Source organism: Pongo pygmaeus, chromosome 7 (genome assembly GCF_028885625.2).
Source record: "Pongo pygmaeus isolate AG05252 chromosome 7, NHGRI_mPonPyg2-v2.0_pri, whole genome shotgun sequence".
Lineage (NCBI taxonomy): Eukaryota > Metazoa > Chordata > Mammalia > Primates > Hominidae > Pongo > Pongo pygmaeus.
This window is the reverse complement of record NC_072380.2, coordinates 18,936,422-18,964,360: the sequence shown is the minus strand read 5'-3', so window position 1 is coordinate 18,964,360 and position 27,939 is coordinate 18,936,422. Positions and strand designations below refer to the sequence as shown.

Below are 27,939 nucleotides of genomic sequence, written 5' to 3'. Positions count from 1 at the left end.
AGCAAAGTTGTAGGATATGATTCATAAACAGCAACAAATTGAATTTCTATACACGGCTACTGAATGATCTAAAGAAATTTGAAAAGTAGTATCAAAAGAAATAGAATCTTAGGGGAATAAGTTGAAAATCTGTACATTTAAAATTATAAAAAAATGGCTAAAAGAAATTAAAGAAGATTAAATAAGTGAAAAGACAGCCTATGGTCATGGAACAGAAGATGTAATAGTAATACTGTTAAGAAGCCAGTACTGTATAGATTCATTGCAGCCCCTATCAAAATCACAGCTGTCTGATGAGTTAATTCAGAAAGTATTGGGAAATTCAAGGGGCCGAGAGTGACCAAAACAACCTGGAAAAGGAAGAACAAGGTTGGAGAAGACTCACACTTCCAGATTTCACTTATTGCAAAGCTACAGTAGTGAAGACAGTGTTATTGTGACATACAGATAGGCATCTAGCCAGGTGTGGTCCTTCATGCCGGTAATCCCGACACTGGAAGGCTGAGGCGGGAGGGATCACTTGAGCCTAGGAGTTCAAGACCAGCCTGGGCAATGTAGTGAGACCCTGTCTCTTTAAAAAAATGAAAAATTGTCCGGGTATGGTGGTGCACGCCTATAGCCCCAGCTACTAGGTAGGCTGAGGTGAGAGGATCACTTGCGTCCAGGAGGTCAAGACTGCAGTGAGCCATGATTGCACCACCGTACTCCAGCCAGGGCGACAGAGTGAGATCCTGTCAAAAAAGAAAAGAAAAAAAAAAAAAAAAAAGATAGGCATCTAGCTCAATGGAATTGAGAGTCCAGAAATAAACCTTTGCATATATATTAATATATGTATATGATTGATTTTTGACGTGGACACCAAGGCTTTTCGATGGGGAAAGAATAGTCTTTTCAACAGATAGCGCTGGGAAAACTGGATATCCACATACAAAATAATGAAGTTGGATTTCTACTTCACATCATATACGAAAATTAATTCAAAGTGGATGAGAGAGCTAAATGTAATAGCTAATACTGCAAAACTCTTAGAAGACAACGTAAAAGTAATCTTTGTGACGTTGGTTTAGACAATGATTTGGTACATATGATACAGAAAGCACAAGAGACCAAAGGAAAAACAGATAATTTGGATTTCAGCAAAAGTAAAAACTTTTGTGCTTCAGAAGACACTATCAATTAAGTGAAAAATGACCACTCACAGAATGGTAGAAAACATTTGCAAAGTATACATCTAATAAAGAACTTATGTCCAGAATATATAAAGAACTGTTATAACTCAGTAATAAAAAGAGAAATAATTCGGCCATCAAATAGGCGTGTCTCTACAAAAGATGCAGGAATGGCCAAAAAACACATGACAAGGTGCTCAACATAATTAGTCATTAGGGAAATGCAAATGAGAATCGCAGTGAGATACCACTTCTAGGATGTCTGTAACAATAAACAGACAATAATAGAATCTTAGACATTGCTTGTAGGAATGTAAAATAGTGCAGTTGCTTTGGAAAACTGTTCAGCAGTTTCTTAAAATATTAGACATAGATTTACTATATGATCCAGAAATTTCACTGCTAGGTATATACAGAAGAGAATAAAAAATATATTTAGTCCAGATGAGGTAGTTCATGTCTGTAATGCCAGCACTTTAGGAGGCCGAGGCAGGTGTATCCTTTGAGCCCCGGAGTTCAAGACCAGCCTGGGCAACATGGTGGAACCGCATCTCTGCCAAAAAAAAAAAATTATCTGGGCATGGTGGTGCATGCCTGTGCCTGTAGTCCCAGCTACTCAGGAGGCTGAGGTGGGAGAATGGCTTGAGCCCAGGAGGTCAGGGCTGCAGTGAGCCATGATCGTGCCACTGCACTCCAGCCTGGGTGACAGAGTGAGACCCTGTCTCAAAAAAAAGAAAGAAAAGTAAAAATATATTTAGACCCTGAAACTTATGTACACATTTTTTATTCATAGCAGCCAACAAGTGGAAACAGCTCCAATATCTCATGAACTGATGAATGGCCAAAGAAAAGACTGTTCCCTTATGATGAAATGTTATTTGGCAATAATAAGGAATGAAGTTCTCAACCAGGCTCAGTGGCACATACCTGTAGTCCAGCTACTTGGGAGGCTAAACTGGGAGGTTTGCTTGAGACCAGGAGTTTGAGACCAGCCTGGGAACCATAGAGGACCCTGTCTCTCTTTATATGTATAAAATAATAAAATAAAAGGAATGAAGTTCTGATACATGATAGGACATGAGTACAACCGACAACCTTGTGCTAGGTGAAAGAAGTCAGACCCCAAATGCCACATATCATATGACTGCATTTATATGAAGTGTCCAGAATAGACAATTTCATAGAGACAGAAAGTATATTGGTAGTTAACAGGGGCTGAGAAAAGCTGAAATGGGGAGTGGCTGCTTATGGATACAGGGTTTCTTTTTGGGAGTGATAAAAATGTTCTGGAGTGGCCAGGCCCCATGGCTCACGCCTGTAATCCCAGCACTTTGGGAGGCCGAGGCGGGCGGATCACAAGGTCAGGAGATCGAGATCATCCTGGCTAACAATGTGAAACCCCGTCTCTACTAAAAAAATACAAAAAATTAGCCAGGCGTGGTGATGGGCACCTGTATCCCAGCTCCTCAGGAGGCTGAGGCAGGAGAATGGCGTGTATCCAGGAGGCGGAGCTTGCAGTGAGCCGAGATCGCGCCATTGCACTCCAGCATGGGTGACAGAGCAAGACTCCATCTCAAAAAAAAAAAAAAAAGTTCTGGAGTTAGATAGTGGTGATAGTTGTACAATTTTGTGAATATACTAAAAATGACTGAATCTTAAAAGGTGGAACCATGAAAAGACCTACTGCATTCTTTACTGAAAGACATAAAATGTCAATATTCCACCCTAGGAAGAAGGCTCTTTATTGTTTTTAGCTATCATCTTTTTCAATTCATTGTTTGAAAAGTCACTTCCTCTTCAGATGTAAGCAAGCTACATTTTATTAGTTCTGTCTTGTAGAAGGTATTATAAATACTATCACAGAGAAGTGCTTGTTAGATTCCATCAACACTTGATTCAAATTTAATTTTAAAAATATATTTCAGGCCAGGCGTGGTGGCTCATGTGTGTAATCCCAAGGCCAAGGCGAGAGGATCATTTGAGGCCAGGAGTTTGAAACCAACCTGGGCAACACAGTGAGACCCCATCTCTACAAAAAGTAAAAACGTTAGCTGGGCGTGATGGTGTACGCCTGTTGAGGTCCCAGCTACCCGAGAGGCTGGAGTGAGAGGATCACTTGAGCCGAGGAGTTTGAGGCTGCAGTGAGCTATATGATCGCACTCCCACACTCCAGTCTGGATGATAGAGTAAGATCCTGTCTTTAAAAAAGAAAAAAAAAGTGTATATATTTCAAATTATTTTACAACATGGAATATGAAACAACATGTACTCTCAGAGGTATTGCTATTTAACACCCTGGGGGATACCGTGTGTTAAATAGCAATACATGTATTATTAGTAATTGTATCAGCAATTAATAATTATCAGTTATTAGGATAACTGATGTTTCCAAGTTACCTTGGAAATCAAATCTTTTTTTTTTTGAGAGGGAGTCTTGCTCTGTCACCCAGGCTGGACTACAATGGTGCAATCTCGGCTCACTGCAACCTCTGCCTCCCAGGTTCAAATGATTCTCGTGCCTCAGCCTCCCAAGTAGCTGGGATTACAGGCAGAATCAAGTCTTTTCAGCCATTTCAGTGTATATATACAGACATTTATAAAATATTTCACTAAATAGGAAGGTTGTAGCTCTGCAGTAGTTTAAAAATAGTAACAATGGCCAAGCGTGATGGCTCATGGCTGTAATCCCAGCACTTTGGGAGGCCGAGGCAGGTGGATCATGAGGTCAAGACATCGAGACCATCTTGGCTAACGTGATGAAACCCCGTCTCTACTGAAAAAAAAAACAAAAAACAAAAATTAGCTGGGCATGGTGGCACACACCTGTAGTCCCAGCTACTCTGGAGACTGGGACAGGAGAATCGCTTGAACCCGGGAGGTAGAGGTTGCAGTGAACCGAGATCGTACCACTGCACTCCAGCCTGGAAACAGAGTGAGACTCCATCTCAATAAATAAATACAATAAAATAAAACAAAAATGGTAACAACTGATGTCCTCTTTCATAAAGTAAAAGTGAGTACACTGTATTTCCAGCATAGATGAGGGTTTTCATGATACAAAATAACCAAAACTAAGTTCAGAAGAAGACTGGATACTGGGGCTGATAGGACTATAACTGCTATCCATAAACCCCCAATTTAAAGTTTTGGTTTGTCAGAATGTCCCCATTTTCAGTTCTCACTGGCTATCATTTTAACAAGAAAATATTATAAATTTGGTTCAATATAGTGAATATGTACCAATACTGTTTTCTTTACTTCATATATTGGGGTTCTTCATAAGATGCCATTAAAATTTTATGCAGGTAGTGATCTTACTAATATGTAGAATCTAAAATGTTGAACTCTTGGAAGCAGAAACTAGAATGATGGTTACCAGGGACTGGTGGGTTGTGGGATTGGGGAGGTGTTGGTCAAAAGATACAAAATTGCAGATAGATAGGAGGAATAAATTCAGGAGGTCTGCTGTAGAACATGGTGACTATAGTTAACAGTGTGTTGTATACTTGAAAATTGCTGGAAGAGTAAGTAGATTTTAAATGTTTTCACTACACACCAATAATTTGAGGTACAGTACTGGTATGTTGTTAATTAGCTTGATTTAGCTAGTCTACAAATGTATGCATATATTAAACATTATGTTGTATACTATATATATAAACTTTATATATGTAAACATATATATAGATATATAAACAAACTTTTGTCAATTGAGAAAATAAATGAATGAAATGAGAAAAATAAATTTTCTGTAGTTGGGTTCCTGGAAATCTTTCTCAACACAGTAAGTTTGTCATTCCATGTGGGCTTCATTCTTATTTTTCAGGATGTTTTGAAAGCATTTTTTCCCTCCACAGAAACCCAACAATGAAGGGGAGACTTCTGGCAGAAAAAAAATATTGACTGAGTTTAAATAGATCATAAGCATTTTGCAGAGGCTCTGTCGCAGAGCTTGCACTGCACAGATACTGTTGGCTAGATCATAGGGCTCTTTAGTGTTAAGCCCAATATACACATTTTAATTGCTGTTTCATGAGTGGTATTTGGAAGGTGGCACATATCCTTATTGTAAACCCTTTTTGCATATGAAGCAACTGAGTTACTGAATCCTCATGTATGGGACATCAGAAGCAAAGTTAAATATGGCAGGTGTCATTAGATTGCCTTCTAGGCCGAAAGTTTTGTGGTTATACTCACGTAGGCTGAGTAGAAGGGATCACTGCAGTGTCATGAGAAGTGTGTGTTACAGGGTGGTGGGAGGACAGATATAATGCAGTAATCAAGTTAATAAGTATTATTGAGTGCCTAATCTGTGTGAATATGCATTATTACCTACTGGGCCCTGTCTTTCTACAACAAATCATGTGTCCATTGTGTTCTCTTCACAGGTGATCATGGAGGAAGCACTTTACTCCCACCAAATGTCACAAATGAATTTCCAGAATATGGGACCATGGAGGAAGGTGGAGAAGGCCTAAGGGCTTCTCTGGAGTTTGATGGTGAGACTTTGCCATGCCACCCACAAGAGCAGCAGGGTGTCCAGCCTCTTACTGGCTGCCACTCTGGGCTCAACAGTGTTACAGAAGGACCAAAAGATGTCAGAGAGGCCCCCTCTCAAAGTCACCTCAAGGAACAAAGTTTACAGCCCATTGACTCTTTGATTTCAGCTCTGAAAGCCACAGAAGCCAGAATCATTTCTGGAACATTACAGGCTACAAAGGTACTGGACCAAGATGCTGTTTCTAGTTTTTCAGTTCAGCAGGTGGAAAAAGAGCTGGACACTGCCAGTCGTAAAACACAGAGAGTCAACAAACTGCTCCCTGCTGGCCAAAAAAAATTACCAGAAATACCTCTTTCAGCTGAAGTAACGATGGAGGAAAGTTTTTATTTGAGCATCCAGAAAGATCTCACCGCGCTGTTAACTGGAGACACTCAGGCAGAGCTTTCCCAGATAATGAATAATGGGAGGAAAGGGGCTGTCTGTGTGCAGGAGCCATCTTGTCCTGTGGCCTCCCTTGGGAGCTCAGCAGTGACCTGCCACTCTGCAGGCAGTGTTGGTTTCTTGAAAGAGCAGAGGTCTGCTCTTGGGAGAGAGCACCCAGGGGGATGTGATCGAAGCAGCTCCATGGGACGCCCAGGCCGGGTCAAACATGTGGAATTTCAAGGAGTGGAGATACTGTGGACAGGAGGAGATAAGAAAGAGACCCAGCATCCTGTAGATTTTGAGACATCACTGCAAAGAACAGCCTCTCCTGACAGCAAAGAGTCTTCCAAAGTGCCACGCCATCTCATCTCATCAGCTGGTTTGTGTAATTCAAGTAGTTTAACTGAGAATGTTTGGGATGAATCCTGGAAAGCTCCTTCAGAGAGGCCTGGCACTAGCTCGGGGACATTTTCCCCTGTGCATCTTGATGAGAGTGGAGAGGATGAAGTCTTCCTAAAGGAAAACAAACAGCATCTTGAGAAGACACCTGAACCAGAGAGAGACAAGGAAAGGTGAGCTCCCATAGTAGCCCTGCTGTCTCGGATGCCTGGTACATATCATAGAAAACCGTTATCTTGTACTTGATATGAGAACTCAATCACAATACCTTGGGTTCTTGTTATCTTAGAATATAAGGGGAGTTACTGTAACCTAGGTCCTTCTAAGCTAAGATTCCTCCTAAGCTTCTCAGATATTAAAGTGATCTCATTATAAAGTCATCTGTTAGGCATGGACCAGGGAAACAGTTCTGAAGAGACTGTGAACACTAAACTGTGAATTCTTTTCTGACATTTTCTTAACATTTGACAGATTTCAAGTTTCCCAACATCAAGGTAACTAACATACCCCACAGTCATCTTTAGTACTATGAAAAGGTTTGGACTCTTTTGACACACCCTATATAGCCGGTACTTCCAACCTTGGCATTTCTTCTGGGTATAACACCAATGCCTTCAGTCCAGCCTACATACATGTATGTACACAGAGGTTCTAGGCCCACTCAATTTCCTATGTTTGTTTGTTTCTTTATTTATACAGAGACAGGGTCTCGTTCTGTCCCCCGGGCTGGAGTACGGTGGTGTGATCACGGCTCAGGGCAGCCTTGACCTTCCAGGCTCAAGAGATCCTCCCACCTCAGCCCTCTGAATAGCTGGGACTGCAGGTGTGCACCACCACACCTGGCCAACTTTTGTACTCTTTGTAGAGATGGGGTCCCACTTTGTTGCCCAGGCTGTTTCAAACTCCTGGCATCAAGTGATCCTCCTACCTTGGCCTCCCTAAGTGATGGGATTACAGGCGTGAGCCACTGTGCCGGGCCCTTCCTATGTTTAGAATGACATCTCAGGGGGTCACAAGTAGATTTTATAATTCAGTTGTTCCCTGGTATTCACATGGGAATTTCTTCTTCTCACAAGTAGCATATATTTTGATTTATGGCCTTTATTTTTTTTTAAATTATACTTTAGGTTCTGGGGTACATGTGCAGAACGTGCAGGTTTGTTACACAGGTATACATGTGCCATGGTGGTTTGCTGCATCCATCAACCCATCATCTACATTAGGTATTTCTCCTAATGCCATCCCTCCCTTAGCCCCCAACCGCCCAACAGGGCCCGGTGGGTGATATTCCCCTCCCTGCGCCCATATGTTCTCATTGTTTAACTCCCACTTATGAGATTTATGGCCCTTATGAGTGAAACTTGGCATCATGTGGTATTTCCTGGTCTTTCCCTGCATTTCTGATATCTACACCAGCTTAGACCCTGGATAAATGGCAGACGTGACCCATCTTTCTCCACTCCCTTTGATCGTAGTCATTTGTTTTGTACTGTACTTCTAATTGGTACCATCTTTTCTTCTGTCAGCCCTCATGACACCACATTTTATAGTTTATACGGGAGAGCATCTGTGTCAAGGCTGAGGGTTGTTTTTTGTTTTCTTGTTCGGTGTAAGGAAATGCCTTTTCCTCTGCAGTTAACAAACCCACTGAGAGTGCTGCTCCTTTGGGATCGCTGGCAGGATCCTTCCCACTCCCCTCCCCAACCCATCAGCTCTCCAGACTTCCCTCCAAAGCGGCCTTGATATGTGGCATGTGGCCCAGTGTTTATATTCCCACTGGAATATACACTTTTACTGTTGTTCAGATTAATAATTCATTCCTCTTTTCTTCCCACAAATATTTTCAGTTGTCTCCTATGTCCTGACACTGCAAGATGCTGGGCGTAAAGGAATGTTCAAAAAGATGCGGCTCACGGTTACTGTCCTCATGGAATTTACCGCTGAAGATAAACATTGATCACATAAACATGCTAATAGGTATAGGATCACAAACTGTGCTAGGTTCTGTGAAGGAAAGAACAGAGACCTACAAGAAAGAATAATTTGGATGGAGGGAAGAGGCCAGTTTAGTTGATGGCTTGGACAAAGCTTTTCTGTGGAAATGGAAATTACACTGAGACATGAGGAAGGAATGAGTTTGCCAGCTAGAGAAGGGGTAGGAAGAATGTTCCAGGAAGAGGGAACAGCATGTGCACAGGATGCTGCTGAGCTCCCTGACTAGTGTGTGCTTCCTGCAGATGTGTGAAGCCAAGGCCTGTGCCAGGCTTGAAGATTTGAAACTCCCCCTGTGTGGCTAATGCCTGAAGAGCAGGGGAGGCTGGGCATGGTGGCTCACACCTGTAATCCCAGCACTTTGGGAGGCCGAGGCAGGCAGATCACCCGAGGTCAGGAGTTTGGGACCAGCCTGGCCAACATGGTGAAACTCCGTCTCCAATAAAAATACAAAATTAGCCGGGCGTTGTGTTACATGCCTGTAATCCCAGCTACTTGAGAGTCGGAGGCAGGAGAGTCACTTGAACCTGGGAGGCGGAGGCTGCAGTGAGCTGAGATTGCACCAATGCACCCCAGCCTGGGTGATAGAGTTAGACTGCATCTCAAAAAAATAAATAAATAAAGAGCAGGGGAGAGTGGGGTGCAGTGAGTGTGGAGAGGTGGGGAGGAGCATCATCTTAGGAATGGTCCAGTTTATGCCAAGTGCAGTAGGAAGCCATTAAGAACATAGCATTTGGTCCATGGGTGACCTTCAGTATTTAAAAACAACAAACCAATTGCAATGTTGAATGTGGTTTCCAGTAATACCTGGGAATGTGGATGACTTATGAGATGCTTAATAGATAATTCCTATTTCTATCTTATTCCTATTTGTAGGAATCTGAGGCTCAGAGAGGTTAAGTAAAGTTGCTTCAAGTAATATAGCTAGTAATTGAGACAGCGAAAATTCAGCTTCCAGTTTTTCTAACTCTTGACCTCTTGCTCTTAGTAGTGATCTAGCTCCCAAGTTTTTAATTTTACTTTGTTGTCCTAATGTTCGTTTTTAATATTTGTAGAACATGCTACATATTAATTGTTCACGTTTGTCTGCCAAAGTGAATGCCCTACCCTGTATATTGACTTTTGAGCTATTTCTAATCACTTAAGGCTTTGGTTAGCCTTGCTTCTGTTGGCTTTTTGTTAGGCTGTTCATTGGCTAATTTTGGACCTGAAATCTTTCTGCAGTGCTGCTCTGTTGTCAGCAGGGGGCAGCTCTTGGCTTCTGATGAAGTCATCTGCTTGAGAGCATTTGGCCTTATTTAAATCAAAAAGTATTGATCAACTGATGAAAGTTTGGTGTATTTTTACTGAAATTTTGCCGTATCAAGTTTACATGATATATTTATCTGCTTTTGTTATAATTAGGAATGCTGGTAGTTGCAAATAATCTGAATGTGTAGGGTATATTTGGCTAAAATGAGAATTGAATATTTTATTCATATCTTCATTGGACCAGATGCGTTCACACATTAGGAAACTAGTTTGAAACTTTATTAAATTATTTATAGTGTCCTAGCCACATGCATGCCGAGAATTTTTCAACCTGATTATATTTCATAGCTTCCTTCCCAAATATGTTAAGATATAAGTCAATGAATAGAAGAGTTAGATCTTTAGAATGTTGTCCTTTTTATAAGGTTGAAGGGGGAAAAATAAAGACATTAACCTAATATTGGAATTCTTCATTCGTATTTACTTTTCAGGATCACTGAACAAGAGGAGCACATTAAGGTGGAAGATGAAGACATCCTTGGGCCTGGATATACGGAGGACTCCACTGATGTGTACAGCTCCCAGTTTGAAACCATTTTGGACAACACTTCTTTATACTACAGTGCGGAGTCCCTGGAGACATTATACTCAGAGCCTGATAGCTATTTTAGCTTTGAAATGCCCCTCACTCCAATGATACAACAGCGCATTAAAGAAGGTGGTCAGTTCTTGGAGAGGACATCCGGGGGAGGACATCAGGATGTCCTGAGTGTGTCAGCAGATGGTGGAATCATGATGGGCTATTCTAGTGGGGTCACCAATGGGCTGAATGATGCCAGCGACTCCATCTACACGAAAGGCACCCCGGAGATTGCTTTCTGGGGAAGGTACTCATCCCATTCTCATTCATTTCATGCTGGTGATTTTTGTAGGATTTCTTCTTTGGGAAATCTCAGTGTGGAATATATTTTTAAATCGTTTGGCCAATTTCTGTGGATATAAGCAAATGATGTGCGTAAAAAGTAATTTGAGTTTTAGGGCGGGAAGGACACACCTTAGTGGTTTGTCAAATTGGCAAACTGTGATCATTTTAGTCTGTGGTATTTCCTGGATGACTATATATAAATTGGATACCAAACAAATATTTGGGGATGATGAGTGTGGTATCAGCTCCGACGATGGCAGAGATGTAGTGCTGTGAAAAGAACACTGAGAGATCGTAGCTTTAGTCTGGCACTGAGGGTGGTTGATGACTTCCAGAAGGTTGTTTGATTAGCTCAGAGATTCCTTCATTGGAAACTAAAGTGGTGGACTATACAGTCAGCAAAGTCTCTTCCAGCCCTTTGCTCTGAGAGGTCCTGTTCTGTCTTCCTGTCCCTGACATGTTGAAGGAAGGATCCGATTAGACAGATGCTTGAGAGACCTGATATCTTGTTTTAGGCTCTGTATTTATTTTCTCTCTCTACTTTAGGGTTTTTAGTCTGTCTGGGAGATAAAATGACAAATTATGAATGTTGTATGCACCATGCCTGTTATTTGGGGATTCCGCGTCTATTTATGGATTATCCAGCATTTCGTTTCTTCATGCTCGTCATCCTCAGGTTATCTACCTGTGACAATTTTATGAATTTTGTTTTGGGGTGTGTGTGTGTATGTGTATGGATGTTTGTATGGAGCTGGTGGGAGGTGTTAAATGGTGATCAACTATTTTAAAGCTGTTTAAAGCTGTATTAAATAATACCAGTGCTTTTTGTAAAAAAAAAAAAAAAAAAAAAAAAAAAAAGCCAGTATTCATATTACAGGTTTTCAATGAACCTCTCTTTTTGAGCAGTCTGCCCTGTGCTGAGCATTTTCTGTAACCAGTTTGAAGGTTTATAGTTCATTACATGAGCAAATTCAGGATTAGCACCTTGTGATGTTGTAGCTATACATTTTCTCATGAAAATGGATTGTGGATATTGGTTGTCTTACTGGGTCACAGTGAGAATAAAAAGAACAAGGTGTCAAAACCACAAGACTTTGGTCTGAAGTACTTGAGCAAGGCGCTTATTTTCTCTGAAACCTGATTTATTTATTTGCGAAATGGGGTTAATGATCAAGTGTGTTGTGAGGCTGTGAGATTTAAAGGGTAAATAGAGACTAAAGCACCTCGCACAGGACATGGTACAAAGCAGAGCCTGGGTAAATGTGTGCATATGAACTGGTTGCCTGGTTAGTCTACGTCTAGACTTCCTGTATCTCTGAGATCAGAGTGTCTCTCAATGGAAGAGTCCTGGAGAGGAGGCATCCCTGAAAACAGTGTTCCCGCGAGGGGGCGCTCCTCAGTGGAGTGTGCCACCTTAGTCCTCCCGTTTAACCTTTGTCTCTGAGGACCGCAAATTGTGATAAAACGCTGTAGGAAAGGTATGCAGATAATTGCACTGAAATTCCAACTCTGTTTTCTAGGGTGAGTGGAAGTTGTTTATATTACAGACCAAACATGGTTTGGGGAGCTGAAGAGTTTTGGGCTGAGAGGCTTCACTGCAGAAGCCACAGGGAGTGGTTCTAAGTGAAGCCAAGAGATGAACACCAGTGAAGAATTGGGTGAAAGGTTTATTAAGTGTGCGGCTTGTGCACTTAGAACAGGAGGTTGTCATCATTTGGGCCAGCAGGGGTGCCATTTACGAGGATGGACAGAGTTAAATAGTTGGGAGAGAGTATTGGAGTAGGTCATAGTATTTTAGCATCTCAGATTTAGACAGTGGTATCCTTCAGGCCATGTTGAGATGAAGTTTCAGCTGTATCACCTGCATTGTCAAACCAGGAGATCTTGTGTAGTGGTAAAGGACCACGTTCTAGTGCTGAGTGACAAGCACCTTGGAGACGCCCCATCTCACCTCTCCCCCAGCCTGGGCACTCCTCCTGTACAATTCCTGACTGGTGGTCATCCTACTGTGCTCTCTGAGCACTTCCAGTGGCTTGGACAGACAAGTTTGGTAGGACCCCCCATTTTGTGTTCTTTGAGGTTGGCATATGATAATAAGTGGTTACAGGTGGAGTAAGCTTTATTTTGTGATGTATATCTCTATTCAAGGTTAAAAGGTAGGGCAGGTTTAATGATCCTAAGAAATTTTAAGGAGACTGAAAAACCCATATTTTTCTTTACCCCCTTCTACCTTCCTTGGTAATTTGGAGAAGTTGCAACCAAAGAAGAATTGTGTTAGTATTGTGGGTTGGAGAATGAGGACATTTTACTACTTGAAGGGGCCTCAGGTAGCCATTTTTTTTTTTTTTTTTTTTTTTTTAATAATATAGAATCTGTATTCCAGTTTGGTGGGATATATTACCCAAAGCCACGTGGCTGTCTTGTGACAGATACTGTACTAGAATTCAAGTTGTCTGGCTCCTAGGCCGGATTCACTCACTGTGCTAGGTGTTGGGTCTTTTATATTGTTATTTTTCTTTTGATCCGATTTCTCTCATGCCATGTGTCAATAAAGCCGGAAGTCTGAGACGGCCTGTTTTCAAGAAACTAAGTTCTAAATGTAGAGCTGCTTGTTGTTGTTGGTGGTGGTGGTGTATGCATTCAATTTCAAGGAAAATTTACCAGGTCAATAATAAACATGTTTCCACATATTTTTAAAGCAATCAGTGAGCTGGCCTTTTAAAATTTCATCTGCGTGAAAACATCCCTTTGCCGAGGTAAGGAAGTGGACATTGAGGTAGTAAGCCTGTCCTTCAGCCAAGCACTGAGGGCCCAAGTGTTAGAATTAAAGGAGAAAAAATTTCCCATTGTATTAGTATATTTACAAAAGAAAAGTGATAAGTAAAAGCAGTGGCCATGCCTCCATTCCATCTGTGTTCACTGGCCTCTCCTGCTTCTTGCTAGTGGTGGGGGTCTGAGCACGTTGGGTAAGGTGAGCTCTGAGGGAGGCACAAAAGAAAAGGGATAAGACTAATGAATTCTCCCCTGATCACGCCTCCTTGATATTTGGTAGACATGAACCAAGGAAATTAAGTATTGATTCTAATGTATAAAGTGTTAGTCGTTAGCTTGTAAAAAATATTATTACTTTAGCTAGTCTCTGAACATAATTGTGTGTCATATGTAGCCCATAGGTTTTATTTATTTAGTAAACACATGATGCTTAGTTCTCATAATGAGCTAGGAGGAGGAAAGGAACTATTAGTGTTCTAATTTTCCAAATAAGGAAACTGAGGTACAGAGAGGTTGAGTAACTTGCTAAAGGTCACACAGATGGTAAGTGGCATACTCAGCCCTCGAACACAGGCAGTCAGCCTCCAGAGCCTGTGCTCTTACTGAGCTATGCTGAACTGGACCAAGTGATAATGATTTCATGGTAGATCTAGAATAAGACCAGATATGTTCAACAAAACAAAAATGTATTTGCTTTGGTATTGCCTAGATTTACTTTTAAATCCTTTTCTGTTTCAAGATCTGTCTTTGCTTTGTCATTAAAGATTATTTCAGTGGCAGTATTGGACAGTGATTTTTTCTGAGCACAGGATGACACTGTTCAGAGCTGAATTGCTCTTTTAAAGAAAGGTCCAAGAGGTTGGGAAAGCTAATGGGGGTGTTGTAGCACTTAGTTCTTTCTCTAAGGAATGCCTTCCAGTCTTGGGCTCAGCCATCCTTTGGCGGCCAGAGGGACACTGTTCTTCCCTGTTACTCTCTCTGCTCAAGTCAAAGAAGAAAATATTCCAAATCTATAATATTCTAGTATACAGTTGGGAAAGACAGTTTTTCTTTGAGTGCGTGTCTATTTGTCTTTAAAAGTATTAAATACCTTTGTGACATCAAGCGGCTCACTCTGTGTAAGGTGAAAAAGCCTCTTAAAATCCTGGAATAAATCTGGACGGACTATTAGATTGTCACAAACGTAATTAAGGTTTTTGTCATTACTTTCAATGTCAATACTGCAATTACTTTTGCACCAGCCTAATACATTCTCCAAGGTGCTTGCTCTGCCTGCCTGTTGATCAGTGAGCCACATGTCAGCCGGAAACAGCTCAGCCTGTGCATGGAACACAATATTTCAAGGAAGAAGCAAAGAGGAGCATCCCCTCCGTGTGTGGTCCAGCTACATGGCACTCAGGCTGACTGGGGGTCAGCGGTGCTGTGTGAAGTCCTGTCACATGGCTCCAAAATTAGAAAGGATAATTAGAGACTTACAGTTATACACATTTCAATGGGTTCCTTTGTGTCTGCGTGCTTCTCGCTCGCCGGCTTATCAGCAGATGACCACAACTCCAGTCAGTAAGTTCTTAAGGCACAAATGTTGTCACTGTGACCATTAGCTGGATATTGTCCATTTCCATTGAGCTTGGGTTTGGACGGGAGAAAAAGAAAGCAAATACCGTGACATGGCAGGAACTTGTTTTTTGGTTCTCTGAAATATATGAAGCTGCTTTTTGAAATAACCTTTGTAGCATGATGATCTATTTTATATCTCAGCTTCCTAGTTTTCCTTTCAGATCTTGCTCAGGATATCAACGGGTACGGCAGAACAGGTGAATTACATCTGCGTGCAGCTGATCTGCCTGAGGGAAGCACTTCAGTCTGTCTTCAGCCCACTCTGAATTTGATATTTGCAGGATTTTTTTTTTTTTTTGCCTTGCTCTTATTTCTTTCTTCTCCTTCTCAAATGGAATGCAGTTGTTTGGAAATTATGCTCTTTCTTCCTCACTTTTTCTCTATCTGTATTGTTTGTCTGCTTAGGAAGAATTCATGTGAAATAAGAAGTAGAAATTTGTTGAAATGCGATTTGAAAAACTGTTTCAACATCCCAGTTTAAACTTGAAGTCACTTTAATATAATATATAAATATTAAAAGAATAAATTAAAATAATGTGACGTTAGTGAAGCTGGTGACAGAGAACAAAATTTTGATGTCGTGAAATTGGAGAGATCTGGCTGCCCATCGAGCTCCCGGCTTCTCTTCTGCCATTGGTGGTGGGAAGCTCTGCTGCCTCGTGGCTTCATGAGCTGGTTGCTGTTGCTCCAGTCATCTCTTTAATCCTTTTCCTTTACATTTTAAATTTGTTCAGTCAAAAAAGAGGTTCTCGTTTTTCTCTTTCTGGCTTCTTTCCAAAGTAGTGTAATGGTGATTTGATTTTTTTTTTTTAAACCACAAAGAAGTTCCTGCTCAGTGTTGTGGGTTAGGGGCTCTTCTAGGTCTCAGAGCCATTTATTCCTGGTTTCGAATTGTTTCACTTTCTAGGTGTGTATTTATGAATAAATACATAAAATCCAGGACCCTCTGCAAGTGTAAAATGAAATGAATAATACCTATCTCATAAAGGAAGGAGGAGGAAAAGAGATTAATCAGATGGAACAAAAATCAAGAAAAGATAGTCAAGTGGCCTAACAATGTCTGGTACACAGTAGGAGCTCATTAAATACAAATGAATACCAATGACAGTAGTAACCCAAAGAAAAGTTATCCTGCCACTTGGCCATGGACAGAAGCCCTGCATTGGACACTTACTACGGGGCTTCCTTAGAAATCACTTTCTGTCTATGAAGCGCAGTGCGCTGTGGTAGGTGGAATAAACCTAGAGGGTTGAGACAGAAGAGAGGAGGTGAAGCCATCCTCTTTCCTGGCAGCTTGATCTCCAGCAGGTCTTTTCATTTCTGGAACTTCTGATTGCTTATTGGTGAGATGGAAATAGCCTTATCAACCAATATGCAGTTCTGTGGTAAGACTTTGCTAAGTTCTAATTTGTGGATATTTATTTTAAACTTATCATGGGTTTTGTAGTAGTCTAAGAGTCTGAGGAATAATAAGAAAATAGATAAGAAACAGGCTGGTAAAAAGGAAGATGCAAGGATTTGATGAATGTTTGACTCTAGGACACATGGGGCTGAGTCAAAATGATTGTGAGAGTTCAAGCATGGGTGACTGGCTGGAGCAAGAAATCCTGCACCGGAGTTGGGGGAAGCAGCAGGTTGGTAGGAGGACACCTAGTGGGATCAGATATAAAGAGGTCGAATTGGAGGAGAGAGAGGGTTACTTGTGTAGGGCTGGTGGGAATATGGGACTGAAGGTCACTGGAGAGACTTCGGAGTCACCCTTTTAGATGTGAGACTTGCAGCTGTGGGTATGAGAAGGCTCCCAAGGGTGAGGAGTGGGCTGAGGATGAGACTGTGAGGGGCTCACACAGGAGTACTTGGGTTTTGCTTATGTGTCCTTCTAATGCCATCTCTGTAGAAAATGTGCCCTGTAAGGTCAGTTTCCTGGCAGTTCTTCTGTGCTTTGTCCCTTCTCCAACAGTGGGTCAATTGTCAGGGAGCCCAGGATGGAAGCTAAGTGCACTGGTCATTGGTTGTTCTTTCATTGCCCTTCAGACAGCCCTTGCCCTGGTGGTCTTGTATTCTCCCTGTCTGTTTGGTGCCTCTTTTATAAATTAGTGATGACTTCAGGAAATGGTTCTGGATTTGAAATAGCTATTCCTGGAGACTTCCTAATTCTGTGGTTTAAACCTTAAAACAAACAAACCAAAGTAATTCCCTGGCTATTGGTGGCTACCGAAGAGCATGGTGGGGCGCCTCTTACTTGGATGAGCTTTGATGAAAGAATGGCATCAAATGATAATGGACATTGGAGGTATAAGTGATTACAAGGAGAATCATAGGTCTAAATAAAAACTGGAATGGTGGTTAATACTTTAATTGATCAAGATATACAGCAATATTTTTATTCATATATCGGTACAATATTTAACTTTTAAAGGAAGTGATATTCATCTTAGCAGAGGTCTCTTAGCACCATATTTGCAACACTGGGTGTTATCCATTGAGCCTTGGTTTGGGGAGGGAAAAAGAAACCGACTTTCCCGAGTAAATCATTCCCTGGAGGTGTTTTACACAGGAGTACAAATTTGCCTGAACTCAAAAGGGGCTTGTTTACAGTACTTTAATCTTGTTTTTCACTTTATAAGCCCTCCGTAGGCTGAAATACAGAGCTACAGGCAAACCTCATTTTATTGCACTTAGCTTTATTGCTCTTTGAAGATACTGGTTTTTTTTTATTCAGATTACAGATTTGTGGCAACCCTGCCTCAAACAAGTCTGTTGGTGCCATGTTTCCGATAACAAGTGCTCACTTTGCGTCTCTGTGTCACATTTTAGTAATTATCTCAATATTTTAGACTTTTTCATTACTGTTATATCTGTTATGGTGACCTGTGGTCAGAGATCTTTGATGTTACTATTGTCATTGTTTTGGGGCACCACAAACCATGCGCATATAACGTGGTAACCTTATCAATAAGTTTTGTGTGTTCCGATTGCTCCATGAAACCAACTGTTCCCCCTCTCTCTCCCTCTCCTCGGGCCTCCCTATTGCCTGAGACACACAATATTGAGATTATGCCAGTTAATAACCCTGCAGTGCCTCTAAATGTTCAAATGAAAGGAAGAATCTCATGTCTCTCACTTTAAATAAGATTCTAGAAAGGATTAAACTTGGTGAGGAAGGCATGTTGAAAGCCAAAATATGCTGAAAGCTAGACCTCTTGCACCAAACAGTCAAGTTGTGAATGCAATGAAAAGTTCTTGAAGGAAATTAAAAGTGCTACTTCATAGAACATATGAACAATAAGAAAGAGAAACGCCTTATTTCTGATACAGAGAAAGTTTTAATGGTCTGGATAGAAGATCAAATCAGCCACAACGTTTCCTTAAGCCGAAGCCGGAGCAAGGCTCTAACTCTCTTCAATTCTCTGAAAGCTGAGAGAGGTGAGGGAGCTGCAGCCCAAAAGCTGGAAGCTAGCAGAGGTTGGTTTATGGGGTTTAAGAAAAGAAGCCATCTCCATAACATAAAAGTACTAGACGAAGCAGCAAGTGTTGATGTAGAAGCTGCAGTGAGTTATCCAGAAGATCTAGCTGGGATAATTGATAAAGGTAGCTACACTAAACAACACATTTTCAATGTAAACCAAATAGCTGTCTATTGGAAAAAGATGCTGTGTAGGTAGGACTTTCTTAGCTAGAGAGTATGAAGCATCGCCTTCTCTTAAAGCTTGGAAGGACAAGCTGACCCTTGTTAGGAGCTAATGCAGCTAGTGACACTAAATTGAAGTTAGTGCTCATTTTCCCTTCTCAAAATCCTACGGCCCTTCAGAATTATGCTTAAATCTACTCTGCCTGTGCTCTAGGAATGGAACTACAAAGGCTAGATAACAGCACATCTGCTGACAGTATGGTTTACTGACTATTTTAAGCCCTACTGCTTAGGGGCGCAAAAAAAAAAAAAAAAAAAAAAAAAAAAGGATTTCTTTCAAAATACTACTGCTACTCATTGACAAGACGCCTGGTCACCCGGGAGCTCTGATGGAGATGTACAAGAAGACTGATGTAGTTCTAATGCCCGCCAACACAATATCCATTCTGCAAACCATGGATCAAGGAGTAATTTTAACTTTGAGCTTTTTTGGAAGGAATATATTGTGTAAAGCTGTAGTCACTATAGATAGTGATTCCTCTGATGGATCTGGGCAAAGTCAGTTGAAAACCTTCTGGAAAGGATTCACCATTCTAGATGCCGTTAAGAACGTTTGCGATTTGTGGGAGGAGGTCGTCAAGATATCAACATGAACAGGAATTTGGAAGATGTCGATTCCAGCCTTCATGAATGGCTGAGTGGTTCGAAACTTCCAGTAGGTTAAGTAACTGCAGATGTGGTGGAAATAGCAGGCGAATGAGAAGTGGAGCTTTAAGATGTGACTGAATTGCTACAGTGTCATGATAAAACTTTAATAAATGAGGAGTTGCTTCTTATGGGTGAATAAAGAAAACGGTTTCTTGCAAATGAAGTCTACTCCTGATGAAAATGCTGTAACCTCATTGAGATGACTACAAAGGATTTGGAATATTTCATGAACTTAATTAATAAAGCAGTGGCAAGGTTTGAGAGAATTGACTTTAATTTTGAAAAAAAAAAAAGTTCTGTGGTGGGTAAAAGATTATCAAGCAGCCTCACAGGCTACAGAGGAATATTTTGTGAAAAGAAGAGTCTATTGATACAGCAAACTTCATTTTTGTCTTATTTTCAGAAATTGCCACAGCCACCCCAACCTTCTGCAACCACCACCCTGATCAGTCAGCAGCCATCAACATTGAGGCAAGTCCTTCCATCAGCAAAAAGATTAGGACTTGCTGAATACGCAGATGATCATTAGCATTTTTTAGCAATAAAGTTTGTTTTTAAATGAAAGTATGTACACTGTTGTTTTTAGACATAATGCTGTTGTACACTGAGAAACTCCAGCGTAAACCTAACTCTTATAGGCACCAGAAAATCCAGAAATTTGTATCACTTGCTCTATTGTGATATTTGCTTTATTGCAGCATTCTGGAATTGAACCAGCAATATATCCAAGGTATGTCTGTCTGTTGAATTGGCTCAAGCTGTTAGCAGAGCCTTCATTTTTAGCACTTGAGACAGACAGTGGCCATGGTGCAAGGGAAGGTAAATATGTTTCTCATGAATGCTAATGAGGATTAATATTAAACTCTATCCTGTCTAATGTTGGATAAATGCTTCCATTTCATAATCCCCATACCTCATATGCTGTTTCTTATGCCTGTGCCTGACGCTCTATTTGCAGGTATTCTACTGGTCTCTGAATCTAAAATTACAAAAGGAAAGCCTTATAAATCACACACACTGAACTCCTGAGATTTTCTGATGTTTTTACTCACCATCTTGCCACCCAACAGCATTCACTTGGGAGCTTATTAGAATTGCATAATCCTTGGCCCCACCCTGACCTACTACATGAGAATCTGCATTTTACCAAGAGGTCCAAGTGGTTTACATTCACGTGGAAGTTTGCGAAGCACTGGTCTACAGCAGTGGTCCATGGAGGAAACCTTGAGTAGTACAGCTGTAGCACAGTAGTTCTCAAACCTGATCGCACATTACAATCATACAGGGAGCTCTGTAAGCTTCTCATTTCCAGGCTTCACCATCAGAGGTTCTATTTGTTAGAGTGGCACCTGGACATGGATAGCTTTAAAAGCTTCCCGGGTGATTCTGATGTGCAGCCTAGGTTCTCAGCACCTTGCCGCTGCCAGGTGTGGGCCTCAGACTAACAGACATCACCTGGACCTGGTTAGAAATGTGTCTCTCAGACACCACCCTGGACCTGCTCAAGCAAAATTTGCATTTTATCTCCTTCCCAGGTGATCCATGATCGTGTTAAAGTTTGAGAGGCGTTTACTGGAAGTTGCTTTTGAGAGGCGTTTACTGGAAGTTGCTTAGAGGCAGAATACAAAGTTGAGCCAGTTCCCGTTCTCAGGGGGATGTGGGCCTGTTAAAGGTAACTCCGCTTTTGGAGGGGAGGATTCTCCTAACAGGTTTGTGAAAGTGAGTGCTCCTGGCTGTGAACCTGGAAATGATTTCTTCTGTTGTCTTTGGTGTGGTGGTGATAGGAGTTCATCCAAACTACACTAGCAGGGATTGATTGATTTTCCTGCTTAGGAAACGTATGGTTAGTGGTGAAGAGTGTGGGTTCTTAAGTCGGAGTGCTTTGGTTCAAATTTTAGTCAATTCTCTCTCTAAATCATTTACTGGCACATAATCAGTAATCATTTACTGGCACTTAATGAGTACTCAATAAATGTTGGCTATTATCAGTAATAACAGTGCTTGAAATGTCTTTAAAACCTCTTCAAAGTCACCCAGTATGAATGGACTGTGGTAAAATCGAAATCGACTTGAGATGTTGTTTTTCTGTAATAATTCTAAGAGCCTTCAATTCCTTGACTCTGAGGAGGTTTAATGATAGTTTATTGTCTTTATAATTACTCTATTTAGAAGCCCCACCTCAATGCAAACAAGGTGACATTTTCTTGTCAAGAGTAATATTATAAAGTCTTTAGTATAGAGAAAATAAGATGTATTGAATAGTTACTATTGCGAAGCATTCCTAAAAGTTCATTATTCGTAGTTGGCATTCACTTAGCAACTATTTGAGGATTCAGCACATAGTATTAAAGTATTATACTTAGCTACAGGCCTGTCCCTTCTGTTAGGCTGTGGTCTTCTCAAGTCCTACGTTTTGGGACTCAGAGAACCCCTGGCATAGTGGCCAGCACATATTGGGCACTCAGTTTTTGTTGAATGAAGAACTTAATGAGCAGCTTCTCTGTAGTAGATATTAAGGTGTCTCCCAAACAGGCAGATCAGATAACTTCAGAAATAACTCTAGTGCAGAGCCCAGAGAGCCAGGCTCTATGGTTCTGAGGTGGGGGTTACTTGCATCGTGGGATGTCACGGAGGCCCTTGTGGGGGTGCTGCATTTTGAGGTGGGCTGTGAAAGATGAGTTGGCTATGTGTAAAGGGTTGTGGGTGGCGTGGAGCAGGGTGACATGCTAGAGAGAAGGAGCCGAACTATGGCAGAAGGAGCAGCAGCTGCTTGGATTTGAGGACTTGAGAGTGAAGGGAATTGTTAACCTCTTTGCCTCCTGTTCTGTTAATTGTCCAGACTGAACAGGTGTTGCTGCACTCAAAGAGGTTGTAGCCATTATGCAGTTGGCTTTCTAAAGCTTCTGTAACATTTGAGGCATACCAAAAAGTGTAGACAATAATAAACACCTGTGATCTCATCATCCCACTTAGGAAATAAAAGCATTTCAGATGAATTGCAAACTCCTCTCCTCTTTATGCCGACAGGTCTCATTCCTCTCTTTCCTTCCCTACGTAGTGAAGTAAACATGAGCTGTTGATGTTTATCATTCCTTTAGAGATGTGCATCTGTAATCATTAGACAGTGTTGTTTCACATGCTTTTCAACTTCATATACAAGCTATTTTGTTTCCTTTTGTGAAACTGGCCATTGTGTCTGAGTTCTTTCATAGGTGCAGGTTGCCTTTGCCCGGCAGTGGTGGCTGCTTTTTGAGGACATACCTGTATTTCTAGATTGTCCCTTTCTGTCTTTACCCTTTTTTTCTCAGTATTTGAAATTCATCCTTATTGACTCGGCCCTAGTTTGATCAGTTTAATTGCTGTATAGTGTTCATTATGTGAACATACTATAACCTATTTTTTTCATTTTTTCTATTTATGGGCTTTTTGACTGTCTTATTATGTCAAACAGCATGGTGATGTGCACAGAGCCTTCATGTGGCTTTCTGGGAACACATGGAAGAACTTCTCTAGGCTGGGTATATATTTAGGAATAAAATTACTGCATGGTAAGTATAATCATTTTCTGGTAAACCAGAACATTCTTGAAAGGGCATATTACATGTTCTTCGAGTGTATAATTTTTACCCACTTCTGTTTAGAAAGTAATTTTTAGTCTTTTAAATCTCCAGGTCCTCATAATCCCTGTATCCCAACAAAAATAGCAGGAGCCCCAGGAAAAGCATGGAAAAGAAACTGAAGTGAGGCCGGTCTCCTACTCCTGTTAGGGGCTGACACACACTCTGCCGTCCATTGGTTAGGTCTGGCGGCCACGGCTTCCAGTGGATCTCAGCTCCTGCTGTCCCTGGTTTCTCGGATGCCTCTGTGGCAGTTGTTGCCTGTGTCTGACAGCTGTGTGTGTTGCCTGGCCACTTACGTGTCTGAAGCAGGCTTTGGACAACAGGACAATAAATATTTTCACAGTCACTAGCAGAAAAAGCAAAACTAGGAATGAAAATAGAAAAACACAAATTACATAAGATTAAGTGTGAATTTAACAGAGCTAAATTGTGTATAATATTAATGACTTAAATCTATTTTGTGGTCTATTTCAGTCATTTCTTTAGGACCAGGCTGTGTGTGCTGTAGGAAATTGCAGTCTATAAAATAGTTGTTCAAAAAACTTTAGTGCTATTCAACCAAATCAGTGGCAAAGTTACTTTGTTTTGAACGATGCTGGACAAATGTCTCCTTTCCCTTAAACGGCAACCACTCCAAATAAGCTTAGACAGTTAGCTTTTCTGCCTGCTGTCAGCTTGCCGTCTGGCTCTTAAAGAGTTAAACTAGAGGTTTGTGAGGTCATGAGTGACTTCACTGGGTCTGGACTTTTGAAGCAGGTCTCTTGGAGGGAAGCTCTGTTGAGAGAGGAGGCTGGGAAGAGGGGGACGTCCTCCTTCAACTTCTTTCAAGTTCGTATCCCTGAGCCCCTGAGGGATCCAGTGGCATTCTGGGAGAATGTCACTGCGGAGTCAGTGTGTAGCAGTTTGTACTTGCAACAGAAGCAGCTTTAGAAGTACATTAAAAGAGCCCTTGCGGAAGATGAAAGTTTGCTGAGCAGATGGAATGGGAGAATGCTCTTCAATTCCTGACAAAATTATGGGCAGACTGTTTGCTGACGGAGGTAACTGGTATTTGGTGTATTGTCTTTGTCTGGTCCTAGGCAGTGCTGGATTATGTATAATTGTAATTGTAGAAACTTCCTTGGATTTGAAAATAGATTATTTCAAATGAAAAGCATTGTAAGGAGATCCTAGGAAAGACTTAGGAAAATGATCATATGTTAATTTCTAAATAAGGGTGACAAATGAAGAGTATATTTATTACAGGGTCTACAATGTTTGGGCAAAATGAGATTTTTCCCTAGTGGAGTTGTGCTGCTCTTTGAGGTGCTTAAACATAGCTTGGTGTTCCTAGACTGCATGTGAACTCCAGCTACCCTTTGTGAAACTTCATCCAGGCTGTGGAAGGTCACTAATTTGAGCTTAGTCATGTAGTGGGGTCCGTAATGACTACTGCACAAGGCTGTCATTCTTGTTTTGGTGTATCACTGCTCTGAAAGGAAAGTTGGCTGTGCTGTTAGTATGGAAAGATGATTCATCTTAGAATTCAACGTTATGCCTGAAACTTCAAAGATTAACCAGTTATCTAATGAAAAGGGCATAGGGAGTTTTTTTTTCCCCCTGGAGCTGAGGGAATTTCAGCCTCACAGTTTCTTTCTGGGAAAGTTTCTGTTGTGATGTTCAACAGGCAGGGGATAAGTGAGGTCAGCGATGCTAAAGAAGGGGAAGTGAGCCTAGTCCGTTGATACTATGTCCATTTTCAAGATGCCTGGGATTGAAGAATAATTCCTGACCATCCAGAACCCAGCAAGAACTCCAGGGCTTGTTCTTCCAGGGTAGTCAGTGATTGTAACAGGCGTATTTGTGGGTATGCATTGGTAACATTGGCATTTCTTGCCTTGACTATGGATTGTAAGTTCCTATTTCCAGTATTTTATAATGCCATTTGTCTGGCTAGCCCATCAGTGTAACAATTTTGCCTCTTCTGTTTGGACATGTTGTTTCATAACTTTAATAAGAAATGACAAAGAGAATACTTGAGGGAAAAAGGCCATGAAACGTATTTTATGAGACACCTAAGCGGAGTGGCTCTGAGTCTGACTTAGGAGTCACAGGCCCATAGGCTTCAGTTTTACTCCTCACAGTTTGGTCTCTAACAAGTTACTTAACCACTCCTGAAGCTCCGCTTCTTTGTATATGAAGTAGGAATGATAATGGTATCTAACATGAGGGGTGGTGGCTGTGAGGATTAACTAGTGTGTAGTGAATGGGAAGCAATTACCATAGTTCCTTCTGCTCTAAAAGAGCTCAGTAAACATTAATGACCATTGGCTATTATGACGTTTAAATTGTGCTCTCTTATGTCACGCACGTGAGGACTTCGATGTTAGAGCATGATGGTGATGAAGTTGTGGGCAAGCTCACGCTGTAAACACATCACGGCTTCCTTGTGGCCAGGTTCCAGGATAGCACCTCTGTTCTCATCTCAGTGAGTTGGGCATCTCTCAAATGCAGCCTTCAGTGGCAACGGGGGCTGGGAGAGGAAAATGGGTAGATTACCGCAGGTCCATAAGCACTTTGTGAAAACATCTGTGTGCTCATGTAGTGTGGAGGGCGTGTCAGTTTCATAAATATGGGGAGTAGCATTGTGTACACATGTACCCCATAGGCAGCATGTGACCCACTCGAGAAAGGACTGTCAGAAACTGGCCATTGTGTCTGGGTTCTTTCATAGGTGCAGGTTGCCTTTGCCCAGCAGTGGTGGCAGCTTTTTTAGGACGTGTCTGTATTCCTAGATTGTCCCTTTCTGTCTTTACACTGAGGAGTTGGTAGCTGTGCAGCTGTGTGAAAGCTGCTTAGCTTCTCTGAGTGCCTGGTCTAAGTTTCCTGGTCTATCACTTGTAGATAATATTTTTATATCATGGTTATTGAGATTAAATGAGGTAAAGTATGTGAAAATGCCTAACAGAATAAGTACTAAAGACTTTTTTTTTTTCCTGCCTCAAAAATGGCTCAATTTCTTCTGTTACAGTCAAGGGAAATTTTTGTAAAATTTGTAAATAAGAATCTTGTTATACTTTATAAAGGTCTTACATTTAATTCAGCGTTTCTAAAGCTCTTGTTTAAAACTGTTTTCTTGTGTGATTAGTTTACATCATCTGATGTCAGTTTCTTTTTGCCTTCACCACTTTCCGGTGTAGGCTGTCATCCTTATGGCTTTTAGATTGAATTTTGATCTAGTTTTCAAAGATATTATGAAAGGAATATGATGCCAATGGTAAAAGTTCAACTGGCAGTTCCTTTGGTCCCACTCCCCAGAAGCAGTCTCCACTGTCAGTTTCTAGTCTATCCTTGTAAGGCAGAATCTGCGTAGCTCTTTGGGAGCTAATTTGAAACTGCCTTGTTGGTGCAGAAGTACAGATGTGGTAGGGAAAGTTCTGTCGGGCTTGCCAGCTCCCTGTGCAGCTCGGTCCCTCCCTGCAATACCGTGGCACAGCGTCTGGAATGTCTGGAGCTCCCTTGACGGGAACCGCCTGCACAGCTGGGTTGTGTCACCGAGAGTCGAATGTGCTTGACAGGTCTAGCTCCAGCCATGCTGCTGTGGGGTGTGTGATTAACCCAGAGTTCCTGTAGGAGAGCAAAGAGCTTGCCTCGTAGCAGAGGGCTGGTCTGAACCCACTCTGGAATCCTGTCCTGAAGTCCTGAGGAGGCAGAGCCTGCTTTGGGTTCCAGCTGGGATTTTAGTCATTGTTTAGCTGGCCGGAGGCTGTGGTTCAGTTGGCCCTTTGGTCTACTGTTATGTTTGGCTTTTTGTCATGAATGTCTTTGGGTGGAGGTAGAGTAGAAGGTGCTGAATATGGAGTTGGAAGATGTAGGCTCAACTTCCGGCCTTGTTGTTTACCAGCTGTGACTTTGGGTAAGACTTCTTTGGTCCTCAGTTTCTTTACTTGCAAGATGGGACTATTGTGAGGATGAAACAAAATAACTATGGGAAAGTGCTAGATGGACTGCAGAGTGCTCTGTGGATTTTTTGGTTTGTTTATCTTATTGGATGTTCAAAGGACAGTGGCTTATTCCTTTACCTGTTGAGATAGACTGAACTGTTGATGCTTCGGAGGCCAAGGAACAGTTGTAGCTGTCTGGTGTTCTGGTGTCCTTGCACTTTGTCTCGCTGTTGTGGAGATCTTTTGTCCCCTCTCTTCTTGAATGCTCCTGGTATGCATAAGAACCTGTACTCAGAAGGGAGGGGGGCAATAGAGTTTCTGTGCCCAGGATGTTCTTAAGGAAGCCACTCCCTTTTGTTGATTCAGCTGGTCCTTTATTGAGGCCCTGCTTTTTAGCAGAGGAACCTCGGTTGGTCCGACTCTGCTTTTTATGATGAGACTTGGGAAGAATCGCGTCCTCTCATGACCCCTCAGTTTGCCCATCTGCAGAAGGGGTTGGGCTACAAGACCTTTTTGTGCATGGGGAGGAGAGATAGTGACTATCTTTCCTTTTCTAATTCTCCTTTACCTTGCTGTATTCATCGTCTTACTGGGCAATTTTTGCCTCCTTTTAAATAACTTAGGACAATTGTCTTAGAAAACATAGGACAAGTGAGTAATGAGGCTGAACATCAAGCTGAGATGCCATGTTGACTTCTGAGAACTAAATGAATGAAAATCTCATAAGGGTGACAGGGTGTTAAGGATGAGTATCAAATTGTCTTGCCTGTAATCTGCTGACCTTGACGTCACTTTGTTTTGTAATCATCCACAGCTGATCATCTTTGATCAGGGCTTCTGGGTCTCAGATCCATTGTTATAGGAGCTGTGAGTACCTGAAAGGAGCCAGGGAGAAAGGATGTCATGACAGCTGGTGGCTGAAATAGAGATGCCACCATGAGAAGACATGGAGAATGAATAATTCTTTCAGCATGAGGCAACAATCCCTTTGGGACAGGGGAGGGGCCT

The 27,939-nt window shown here is 41.6% G+C and overlaps 1 protein-coding gene across 4 annotated transcripts in view; it reads left to right on the top strand.

Moving 5' to 3' along the window:
- The window catches only part of PSD3 (pleckstrin and Sec7 domain containing 3), a 491,817-nt gene that overhangs the window by 133,590 nt on the left and 330,288 nt on the right, over positions 1-27,939 (top strand). For all 4 annotated transcript variants that reach the window (XM_054499657.2, XM_063668553.1, XM_063668552.1 and 1 more), the window contains 2 exons: positions 5,558-6,665; positions 10,227-10,622. In XM_054499657.2, coding sequence (XP_054355632.1) covers positions 5,558-6,665; positions 10,227-10,622 — 1,504 coding nt within the window. The remainder of the gene's footprint in view (positions 1-5,557; positions 6,666-10,226; positions 10,623-27,939) is intronic.